The sequence below is a fragment of the Bos taurus genome, chromosome 28, assembly GCF_002263795.3.
Source record: "Bos taurus isolate L1 Dominette 01449 registration number 42190680 breed Hereford chromosome 28, ARS-UCD2.0, whole genome shotgun sequence".
NCBI classification, from domain to species: Eukaryota; Metazoa; Chordata; class Mammalia; order Artiodactyla; family Bovidae; genus Bos; species Bos taurus.
Genome location: NC_037355.1, coordinates 32,692,954 through 32,705,524, shown reverse-complemented (window position 1 = coordinate 32,705,524; position 12,571 = coordinate 32,692,954). Strand labels below are relative to the sequence as shown.

The window sequence follows — 12,571 nt, the reverse complement described above, 5'->3', positions numbered from 1 at the left end:
CATACCTGAATGGCCTAGTGGTTTTCCCTACTTTCTCAATTTAAGTCTGAATTTTGCAGTTAGAAGCTCATGAGCTGAGCCGCAGTCAGCTCCTGGTCTTGTTTTGCTGGCTGTATAGAGCTTCTCAATCTTCGGCTGCAAAGAATATAATCAGTCTGATTTTGGTATTGACCGTTTGGTGATGTGTAAGCAGAGTATAAAGAATGATAATAATAATAGTAGTTAACATTTAGTGAGGGCATGCTCTGTGCCAGGTGCGTGGCATGTCTTTACTCAGACTGTCCTTAAATTGAACCCATTAGTTAATGATGCCATTTAACACTCCCATTTTCCAAATGAAGAAACTTGCACAATGTAGCAAGTAGTAGATGAGCCAAAATTTGAAGACAAACATTTTGGCTCTGGAGCCAGTATACACAAGCACTCTGCTAAAGAAATAGTTGGTTTTCTTCTATCAGTGGTATCCACTTCCAAAAACTCCCTTGGAGGATTAGCTCTCTTGGTCCCACTGAACAAATTAACTGGCTGGTGTCTCGGCTTCTTCTTTTTCTCTGGATGGGGTTGTCAGAGGTATTGATCCTCAAATGCATAAGTTAAAGACCAGGAAGCCTCCCAGGCAGAGCAGATCTAATTGGGTATGTATGTGGCCCAAACGCTTTTGTGAAGATGTTGTATATTTCTGGTATGTTTCCATGTATTTCTAAACTGATGGCAGGATGCTTCTTTCCTTTAAATGAACAGCTGAGCCCTAAGGTGCAAGAGGACAGCCAGGGTCATCAGTGGAGTGACATCTGGTCAATCGTGCCCATTTTTATTCAAGATACACAACTGTATTAATTAGCTCAGGCTGCCATAATAAAGTTCACAGAGTGAGTGTCTTAAACACAGAAATTAATTTTCTTATGGCTCTAGAGATTGGAAGTTCAAGATCAAGGTGCTGGCGGGGTTGGTTCCTTCTGAAGCCATGAAGGAAGGATCTGTTTCAGGCCTCTCTTCTTGCTGGTAGATGGCCGTCTTCTCCTTGTGACTTCACATCATCTTCCCTCTGAATGTGCTTGCCTGAAGTTCCTCCTTCTGTAAGGACAACAATCATATTGAATTAGGGCCTTCCCTAATGACTCCATTTTAACTGTGTTACCTCTTTAATGAGCATATCTCAAAATATAGTTACAGTCGGGGATGCTAGGAGTTAGGACTACAACATACAGATTTTGTGGGATGGAGGGGGATACAATTCAGTCCATAACAACTACACAGCAGATATCCTTCCCTCATAGTTTCACCCTAAAACAAGGCATGTAGGTGATAAGTAACAAATGAGCCTTGAATCAATTATGGTCCATTTGGTGGGAGTTGGGATTACTTTGTGAGTTGAGAAAGCATATAAAATAGTTCAGATGCGAAGGGCAGTATCTAGGATTGGTCCTCGGTTCCAACTAAGTCTTTAAAGGAGTTGTCTGAGAACTTGTGAAAGTGACTCTCTTCGTCATTTTCTAAACTAATAATGATGAGATTCAATGTTCGGGGAGGTTTCTGATGGTCCTTCTTTCCATGTATAACAAACTGCCTTATTCTCCTGGGCCTCCCCTGACCAAAGCACTGTTGATTGACATGCTCAAGGGGCAGAAGTTCCTGTGGAATGACTGACTCTTTACTCTTCACCTATGTCAGAGATCTCTCAGTAGCCTAAGCCAGCCTATCTCACTTGCACTGATGCAGGACCAGACATGGCAAAGAAACATATCCTGTCTGGCCCAGAGTAGTGACAGCCTCTCATGCTGCTGGAATGATTCACATTCTAAGATTCCTCCCAGACATCTAGTGAATCTAGTTAACGAGGAGCAGTTCTAGTCATCAGTCTTCAGGATAAGTGCTACTTATCCTCCATCTTTGCTCCAAAAACAACTTTTCTATGCTTACTGCATGCCCTCCAGCCTTTTGATACCCAATAGTGGTTAAAAAATACAAACTCTTTCCAGGCACCTCTTGTTCGTTGAGAGAACAGTGCTTCAAATCTTAAAGATCTTCGAGGCTCACCCAACATTTACAGTGAAATCCCCTCTGTATCCACAGCTCCTTAGGAATGTCTGAAATGATGAGCAATCCACTGCCTTGGGAAACAACTCATGTCACTTAAAAAATACTTCCCATTTGTATGACATTCTTCCTTTTTGGAAACTTGAGTTTGGCTCTATCTAAATCCCTAGTCTGGGCTCCATCAGTCATATTCAATCAGCTGAATCCATCTCTTCCACTTGACTCCCAGTGCACACCCGAGTGCCACTTGGGAGCCTGGCCTGAGTCTTCTGTACCATAGGTCAGGCAATACAACATCTCCAAGATAACATCTTTTGTTTGGATCTTCTTTGGGGCCTCAATCCTGTGAATGGCTTCTAGTGGATCATGACTAAAATAGGCTGAGATTCCTTCTCACCTTTCAGGGCTCAGAGCAAATGTTACGTTCTTTGCGAAGATCTCCTTGATCACTCAAATACCAGGCAATTGAGTGTTTTATTGGTGTTCTCGGACCACCTTGTACATTACTTTGCTATAACACTTGCTGCAGTTTATCACAGCTGTTGATGGGCGTTTTCTCTCTTGCTCAATGTATGATAACCCTTTCTTTAACGAGGGACTGAGCCTTCATCATTACAGTCTCCTCCGTTCCTGGCACAGAAGAGGGGGTTCAGGTTTACTGGGTGCTTTACTGATTCAAAAAACCAAAGGTCAAATTTCAGGTACCATGACTGGTCAGAAAAGGAAATATATTTGTTCAGGGAGATTTTTGACAGTCTTCAGATGATCCTCTTTTAGGAACATCCTGCTGCTAAGTCACTTCAGTCGTGTCCGACTCTGTGCAACCCCAGAGACGGCAGCCCACCAGGCTCCCCCGTCCCTGGGATCCTCCAGGCAAGAACACTGGTGTGGGTTGCCATTTCCTTCTCCAGTGCATGAAAGTGAAAAGTGAAAGTGCAGTCGCTCAGTCATGTCCGACTCTTAGCGACCCCATGGACTGCAGCCTACCAGGTTCCTCCATCCATGGGAGTTTCCAGGCAAGAGTACTGGAGTGGGGTGCAGGAACGTCCTGGACGACTTATATTTAAATGATCTTGGGGCAGGCTGAGAGGCTTGCAGGAAGCGCAGAGTGCAACGTGGTTTACCACTGAGACCTCCGTGATGCTTCTAGATGTTCCAGCACAAATCCTGGCTTGCAGCTCTCGTGTCAAATAATACGTGGGGTACCCAAATCCTCACCCTAGTTAATGAGGCTTGACATTACAAAGCTGTCTTTTTCTTCTCATTGAGGGGCAATTGATCATCAGGCTTGCTTGTTTACTTTTCTAAGATGAAGGTTGGAGACCAGTACAACCAAGGGATGATTCCTCCCAAGAAAGATAGGAAATCAAAATGTATCTCCTCCCTTGCAAGGCACATATTTTCCAAAAGGAATTTTGGTCAGCTTGCTACATCATTTGCTTGCTTGCTCATATTATATGAATATAAATCCTGAATATTGGGGGTAGGAATACTCAGAAGTATTCCTTGAGATAATACTTCCTCTCCAACCAATGAACAAACTGATTCTGTATCTTCAGGGAAGACTCTCTTCCAACTAAAATACATTCTAGGGCTAGGAAGAAAGAATCTATTCTGTTCATTTTCTCAGACTCCTTCTTTATGGTGAGTAGTGGATATCTATAGGACTCTTAAAAAATTCTTCAAGGACAAAAATATTTAAGTTTTCTCTTGCCATGATCTGTAACCCGTTCTTATCAGCAACTGCCTTTTTATTTTAGCATTTGGGGCTGAGTTCAGTGTTTGAAAGGTGACCTGCTGGTTTACAACACCTCCAGACTTTGCAGCAACCCAACTACTGAGATGTTATTCCGAGCTGATCGTTCTTCTCCTTTTAAGATCAGATATGACAGTTCCTGTAGTCGTCTGGCATGTTCATGGAAGATAACTGTAGGATTGCCCTGCACAATATTTGTCATTTGGTGCAGCCTAAAAGAAAATTGGCAGGAATAAATAAAAGCAGTGAGAGTCTTCCCCACTTAAGTGGGAATGGGAGGCCTGCAAGGAGGGCCATGGTAGGAATCCTAAATGTTCAATTCTAGGTCTCTGGACCATATCAAAGGGACTGGTATTACACTGTCTATGTTCCAAACATACAGATGAGATACATCAGAGAAATTTCAGAGGAAGAAATATTAAGAACTAAAAGTTCAATTTTACACTTGAAATAGATGGTTTAAAAGGTAAAATAACTTTAAACTTTGGGAGTTTCAACTTATTTATATTTTCTGTTTCAAACTGATGAGATTATTCAGGGGAAATAGTTCCACTGTACAGATAGGTAACTATCCCTGGGATACTGTGGTAACTATGCCTAGGATACTATCCTAATTTTATATGGTCATTGTTGTAGGCACTCAAATACCTCCCTCAAAATGGAGGTCCAGAATCTCTGTCAGAGATAGAATCTAGACCACAGATGTGGGCCAAGATGCACGATTTATATTTCTTATGCTGTAAGCTTGTTAGAGCTGCCTGATTCTATTGTAATTCTTATGGTTGTTGGTAAGGCTCTGCCAGTCCGCTGGAGGGGAAGCCTCTACAGAGACATCTTTTTTCTCCACCAGTAAATAAGGCAAGAGCAAGTGAATGTAGCTCTGAGAATTCAAGACAAGTTTATTAAGATGCCTCTGAGCTCGAGGCTCTCATCTGTGGAGGGAGTGTGGCAGTTGGGAGGTGAAGGTGCAGGTGGGGCGGTGCGTCATTGGACAGTGAGTGCAAATACAGCTGTCAAGGCAAGGAGAGAGCGTGTTGTTTAGTATTGAAATCATGTATTCCAGATGTGGGCATTTGGTAGTCAATCTGCTCTGAAGTGACATGCTGCTGAATCTTTAAAGGGCTTCAGCCAGGGAGAGCAAAATCTGATTGGGCAAATTGCTAAAATATTTAAAGTGCAGCCTGTTAAAGCTTTTACTGCGAAGAGCATCACGTCAGAAGTTGTAGTCAGAAAGAGCGAGTAATTGGCTTTCCATCCTCATGCCAGTCAGTCAGCATGAGGCTCTATTCCTATTCTTTCCTCTTCATTGCCAATGCTAATAACAACCCTTTGGGTGTGCGCGCGCGTGTGTGTCATGGAGAGACTGGATAGCTGGTAAATGAGAACAGAAGGAGTGAGACATCCGTAAGAAGGGAGACTGAATCCACAGAATGATGTGAAGTCCATTGGAGAGAAAGGGGAATGGGAAAGAAAGGCAGAATTACTACCCAGCACAGGTCACCTGCACGTCCAGGAGGTGGTGGGGGTTCAGGGCAGTTATCTTTCACAGGATGGGTTCTGCAAGTAAAAGATTGGCCTTCAGTGACAAGCGCTTCCTCCGCTTCTCCCACCTCCTCTGAGATGTAACTCAGGGGGCACTTTCCATTTATAATTTATCACATTTTCCACTTAGGTTTTCCTGTACTTTTCTCCCCAGGCATGACCCCTTGTTAATTCCTGGCAATGATCAGATTGACAACATGGACTCCAATGTGAAGAAATATGACTCTACTGGGATGTTTCACTGGTGTGCGCCCAAGGAGATAGAGAAAGTCATCCTGGTGAGTGACAGGTTGCAGAATCTGTGCCATCCGCTTCTGTCCCAAATTATATTTGCTGTGAATGAAGTTTTCCTAGCTGGGTGGTGGGGTGTTTGTTCCTGGCCCTAATTATTTTTGGTAATTAACATTCAGGACATATGTTGAAGCAGCTAGAACTCGTATCAGAGCATGACCCAAGAGTGGAATTTTCGATCTGTGAATATGTATTGGCTCATTACCTTAGGGTGTGAAAGCCATCGTGGGAGCAGTATGTACCATATCCTGCAGGCGTGGTTGTCAGGCCAGAGCATGCCTATGCCATTAGCTGTGTGGCCTTGGATCAGTCCCTTGAAGAATTTGTACTTCGTCTCTTATGTGGAGGAAGATGGGATGAGAATGACCTTAACTCATAGAATTGTAGTGAAGATTAAAACCCAACATAGGACTCCATAAACTTACCTATTTTTATTATATATTAAATGCCATGAAGAAATCTGAATGCTACCTGTATCGTCATTTGTTTATAATAGTGTCTTGTATCTTTCTAGATAATATATTTGCATATTTGTGATCCTTCTTAGCTCATAAGGTAGGCAGGCAAATCCCACTTGCTGATGATGACAAGGATGACCATGATCCACCTCAGAAAGGCTGGAGCTCATAGCCCCGTTTCCTGGTTGACTCATCTCAGTAGCAGGGGTGGGCTTCTTCTGGTCTGTCTCAGGAATGCTAGAACAGATAATAATCCATGCTATTCTTTAGACTTGTCCGATTAACAGCTTAAGGTTTTACGCCTACATCGGCTTTCCTACCAGTTTATTGTCTTGCTAATCCATGCAAAATGGATTAATAATCAGGAAGGTCAGATGGAAAGGCTCTTCCTCCCTTGTGCTTTCTAATCCTCAGATTGCTGAGGCCTGCTCCTTTATGTCAGCCAGGAAAATCCTATCATTGCTGATGTTATGGCCACTGTTCCTAAGAAAGGAAGGTTCCAGTTCCTCAGAATGCCTTTGTGCTCTAATCCACTAGGTTTTCCCCTGTGTTTTATCTGAATATGTGTGTGACTTCTCAATTTAATTATAATCGAGCATTAAGAACCAATACAGCTCTGTTCTGGAGGTTGTCTGGGAGGTGTGAAAGTTGCAGACAAAAGCATAGAAAGTCAGAATTCTCAGGAAGCAATCCTTTTCCAAGGAGTACAAATGGTTCTCATTACAAAGCTGCTGCTCTTGTTTATATTCTGATGTTGTATCTGCCCCACTTTTGCTCTGGGGATATAAACTCATCCTGTTATTACCCACCTTGGGGCATGTCAGAAGCTGGGTTGACATTTTGGGATGTAAGCTTTCGATGGCTTGCCTAGATAATCCTGAGAAGTGCATGGCTGACATTCAAAGCACCCTACCAGCCCCAAAGAGTTTAATGAGGTGTTACTACTCCTCTCATCTGAAAAATAGGATCATGTAACAAAACGTATTTCACAAACCTATTACATGTTAGACACTTGTTCTTGTTGCTAAAGATACAACCTCTGACAACAGCTGGTCTCATAGCTCTTGTAATCTAGTGGGGACAAAGACCAGATCTCAAGATAGACAATGACTATGTAATAACATTTTAGATATTGATAAAATGCTATGAAGAAAATAAAATGGGGTCATGGGCTAAATCAACCCTGAATATCCATTGGAAAGACTGAAGCTTAAGCTTCAAAACTTTGGCCACCTGATGTGAAGAGCCAACTCATTGGGAAAGACCCTGATGCTGGGGAAGATTGAGGGTAGGAAGAGAAGGGGGCAACCAGAGGATGAGGTGGTTGGATGGCACTGACTCAATGGACATGAGTTTGAGCAAACTCTAGGAGATAGTGAAGGACAGGAAAGCCCAGCATGCTGTAGCAGTCCATGGGATTGCAAAGAGTCAGACAGGACTTAGCAACTGAACAACAGCAGCAGTGTGGGCTAGAAGGGGCTTCCCGGGCGGTACAGTGCTAAAGAATCCACCTGCCAGTAAAGCAGATGTAAGAGACATGGGTTCAATCCCTGGGTCAGGAAGAACCCCTGGAGAAGGAAATGGCAACCCACTCCATCGTCCTTGTCTGGGAAATCCCACAGACCAAGGAGCCTGGAGGGCTACAGTCCGTGTCGTCAGATGCAACGGAGCACCCACACATGCATGGGCTAGAAAGGGACTTGTAGGTGCTGTTTAGACAGGGTGGTCCAAAAAACCCGTTGTCAAATAACCCTCTCAAAGAGATGAGAATGCTTGCGAGAGCCAGCTGCACGAGGATTGTTTGTGCATGTAGGATACTAAGTGCTTTTGGAGTTGAAAATTCGAGATGGCTATAATTCTGAGAAAATGACCATCTAATTAAAAGATAAAATGTACCATGAAACAATATATTAAAAGCTAAGCGTGGCAAGACACAAAGTGCTGTTTCACTCTAGCATGTATTTAAGTGGCCAGGGAAATCTTATTAGATACAAACAGGTTGAGCTGAGAAGGGGTTAATGGCCGTGAAGGCCCCACATACATGGACTAGGCCTTGAAGGATATATAGGAAAAAGAAGATACACACAAGTGGTTTCTCCATTGGGTCTAATATCTGACTGAATCCGTCTCCCCAGGGCTACATCCTGGGAATTGGGGTCTTTACCAGGTTCTCCAGGTCATACTGCTCTGGTTAGTCTGAGGATCTCGTGTGTTGGACACCAGATCTAAGCTCCTGGGATTAGCACAGTGAACGGCCACTCTGCTAACTGGTGCTTTCCCTAGCTCCACACGTCTAGATTTCCGGCCTCTATTCTGAACTTAGTTTTTATTTCCCAGGCTTCCTGAAGGGAGCTAGCCTCCCAAATGACCTGGCCAAATAAAACTAATCAGGAATCCCATCACAGCACATTACAGACAGGTTGACCCTCTGCTGCTGGTACCTAGACATGCATGCTCCATCCAGCCAAGATAACTCACTCATCCATGAAGCAGTGATGGGGATGTGACTCCCTAGCGGCTCCTCCTTGGTCACCATTTATAAGACATGTTTTATGGCCTGCATCTTAGATGTCCCTGTACTGTTGCAGAGAGAAACCAATAACGGTGACAGCCCCTGCTTTATTCTAACGATCAGGGAGTAAAAGCTAGCTTCTTCCTCTCCTTGGGGGTTGCTGTAATAACCCTGACATTGTCATGAATTGCAATATTGGCATTTAAACAATCAATACACTGGTCAATTCTAGAGATTAAATTGAGCAGAGTTTGATATGTGCAGTGGACATTAATATGCCTCCCCAAAAGCATTGTAAGCCACATGGGGCCATCCAGACATGCAATGGGTGAACTGGGAGGAAGAAAGGAAGTTGGGAGGCATTGGACCAGAAAGAGAGGCAGAGAAAGACCCACCACTGGCCTCCTGTGTTGCTCTTTGCACGAACACAGTAAGCAGAGGGGCCAGCAGGGGCTAAAGGTTTAATTGTCCTGGGAAGCTTAAACTGGGGTGATTTTATTCTTTCATTTGTTCCCTTTGTGAATTGTAGGCCTGGAGTTGGGGGAAGACGGGGGCCTGTTGCTCTTGCTGTTCTGATCCGTCTCGTGATTGTTTGGGAGTCTTCCTCTGATGACTTAGCACAAGTGGTCGCTCTAGTTGTGTCCCTGCAAACCCTAAGGCAGCAGTGGATAGCGGTAGGCAAACTCTCTCTGTAAAGGGTCATATAACAAAGAATTTACAACTAATCACCTCTGCTTTTGTAATGTAAAACCAGCCACCAGCAACACCTAAAGCAGTAAGACCAGCCGTGTTGTGATAAAACTTTCTTGGAATTTGAACTTCATATAAGTTTTACGTAATATGAGATATTTTTCTTTTGATTTTTTGCCAACAATTTTCAAACATAAACACCAATCTTTGCTCCCTGGCCAGAGATAAGCAGGTACTGGGTTAGATTTGGCCTGTGAGTCATCGTTTGCTAGCCCCTGGCTTTGGGCTGTCATTTTCTACCTTCTGATGTAGTAATGTCCTGTGGGATCCCATTGATGAGTCTAGAATTCAAAGCTCATCTCTTGAGCCAAGGCCAGCACGAGTCTGACTATTTTATCATCATCTCAGCAACAAAGGAAAACAGTTTTATCAACAATTTCCTGGAAACTAAGACTTCCTTTTCCAAATGACGTCAGTATTGCTTTTCTTTCTTATCTCTCCCCATGAATCCTGTTCATATGTATGTATGGCATAGCTTCCTTAAATCTTTTTTTAAAAGAAAGTAGTGATGTGTGTGAATATATATTTTTGTTGTTGTTTAACCACGAAGTCGTGTCTGACTCTTTGCAACCCCATGGACTTCATATTTATTACATCAGTATAGTTTCTGTACATATACTCGAGGTATAGGCATATATTCCCTGGTGGCTCAGATGGTAAAGAATCTGCCTGCAATGTGGGAGTCCCAGGTTTTATCCCTGGGTCAGGAAGATCCCCTTGGAGAAGGGAATGGCTACCCACTCCAGTGTTCTTGCCTGGAGAATCCCATGGGGAGAGGAGTCTAGTGAGCTATAGTCCATGGGGTTGCAAAGAGTCAGAAATGACTGAGCGATTAACACATGGCATGGATATAACATTGAAGGAATAAAAAATAATAGTACATAGCAAGCACTCAGTGACTGTTTACTTGTTATTTTACAAAAGTGATTTTCTAGTCCCTTGCACAACCCCGTGAGGTCTTCTCTCCAACGCTTGTGCTCTTCTCCCCCGGCAGACCCGAAGTGAAGCTGCCATGACCGTCCTGAGCGGCCACGTGGTGGTCTGCATCTTTGGCGACGTCAGCTCTGCCCTGATTGGCCTTCGGAACCTGGTGATGCCGCTCCGTGCCAGCAACTTTCACTACCACGAGCTCAAGCACATCGTGTTTGTGGGCTCCATCGAGTACCTCAAGCGGGAATGGGAGACACTGCATAACTTCCCCAAGGTTTCCATCTTGCCTGTAAGTCCAAGGTCACGTTACCAATGCTTCTTTCTCCTTTGTATTCACAAAAGAGAAATCCCAGATGAATATAATGGTTGTAGCTTTGATCATGCCTCTGCTTCTTCATCTGGTTATGGGCCTGAGGACTCAGCCCTTCCCCTACACTCTGTCTAGGAATATCCAAACCCTGAGAGACCTTATTAAAAGGAATTTGCAGCCAAGTTCAGTCGCTCACCAGACATGGGGTTTAGCTGGTATCAAATGTATTAACCATATCAGTGTCTAAACACTTTCTCTCTTACCTACCCAAACCCAGTGCTTTGCAATAGTATAAAGCTTATAGTGGAATTTACTTATGGGACTATTTATATCACTTTATTTATGGCATTATAACTGCTTGGAGAAATCTTATTTTATCTTGTTCTGTTTTTAACTAAATGTATTTAACAGAATTTTCATTTCTGCTGTGCAGAGGACCAACCCCTTCTGCTGGCCAACCCCTGCTTCCATCATCGTCCTTTAGAAACCCTGTAATGTTTCCATACCATTGCGTGTGTACACGTCGGTGCCCATGTGTGCCTGTGATAGTATTGATTATAAAACACATAAAAGGAACAGTTTTGGACTCCACAATTTAATGTGAGGGCATGGGATTCATGATTTGAGAGTCATGTAACTACTTCCTTAATTAGTAATCAATATATTTTCTATAAATTCCCAAATAATTGGAGAGCACTTTACATTTTAACCTTTCCTGTAGTTCTTCAAGCTACAAATCCATGCAAATGCTACTTATTCTCCAGACTTTTTTCTTGGAAGTTCATATCCCTAAAACTGAGGGACACAAATTTGATTCTATATTTCAAGAAGTCTGGATTTTTTCCCCACTTTTGAAGCTAAAATTCATTTTTTTCTGTTATTAGCTTCTAGAATCTCAGAAATGGAAAGAATCAAGTAATATAATTCAATAAGAAAGACATAAAAATCTATCCATAAGCAATGCCGTTTGTAGCTACCATGTATCCTTATATACACCTAGCACAAAAGACAGTTAATATAGACAATAAATATATAAAGAAGTGAGAAAAATACAGACAGAGATCTTTTGGATGCTGGACCACAAAAGTCAGTTCATCACTGACTTGATGAACACATGTGGCTAAAAATAGTCACCTGCAGAAAATCAAATAGTCTTACCCAGAAGAGCAGAAGCAGAGATATACCTTGCTAATTTCAGGAACGTGATAGTTGTGATTACATATTTCCACCATTATTTTTCCTACATGTGCCTTCCTACATGTCCTTGGGAGCAATAGACTGGGGTACAAAAGTATTTTGTAAAGAGCTTACTGTTTTTCTGGGACACAGGTGTCCACGTGTATGTTGGGGTCTGTGTACGGTGTTTGCTATGTATGGTTGTTTGTTGTGTGTGCTTCCTTCTTCGTGCCCTTGTGCACATCTACTCATCTGCCTATGTCTATGTGAACTAGTTCTGTTTGCAGCCTCTCCTATTTCAAACCTTCCAAAATTTAGCACACTCAGGCATGGCATATTTGTACAAAATGGGCCCTCACCTTTTTCTTCACCTATTTCATTCCTTAAACAGGGCCCCACGTATTGGGCCATCCTGGAGAAACATGGACTTCTCAGGTGGTGGTGCTGCTGCTGCTGCTAAGTCGCTTCAGTCGTGTCCAATTCTGTGCGACCCCATAGACGGCAGCCCACCAGGCTCCCCTGTCCCTGGGATTCTCTGGGCAAGAATACTGGAGTGGGTTGTCATTTCCTTCTCCAATGCATGAAGGTGCTAGTGGTTAAGAACCCACATGCCAATGCAGGAGACTTAAGAAGTGTGGCTTCAATCCCTGGGTCAGGAAGATCTCCTGGAGGAGGGCATGGCAAATCATTCCAGTATTCTTATCTGGAGAATCGCATGGACAGAGGAGCCTGGAGAGCTACAGTCCATGGGGTCGCAAAGAGTCAGAAGTGACTGAAAGAACTTAGCACACGTAGAGAAACACAGTGTT

At 43.2% G+C, this 12,571-nt stretch overlaps 1 protein-coding gene across 15 annotated transcripts in view; it reads left to right on the top strand.

The window, feature by feature from the left end:
• KCNMA1 (potassium calcium-activated channel subfamily M alpha 1) overlaps positions 1-12,571 on the top strand; it is a 777,298-nt gene that overhangs the window by 681,937 nt on the left and 82,790 nt on the right. For all 15 annotated transcript variants that reach the window (XR_009493216.1, XM_024986560.2, XM_024986559.2 and 12 more), the window contains 2 exon segments: positions 5,490-5,613; positions 10,341-10,565. Coding sequence is in view for 14 of the 15 variants with exons in the window: in XM_024986560.2 (XP_024842328.1) it covers positions 5,490-5,613; positions 10,341-10,565 (349 nt within the window). In the remaining variant the exon portion in view is untranslated.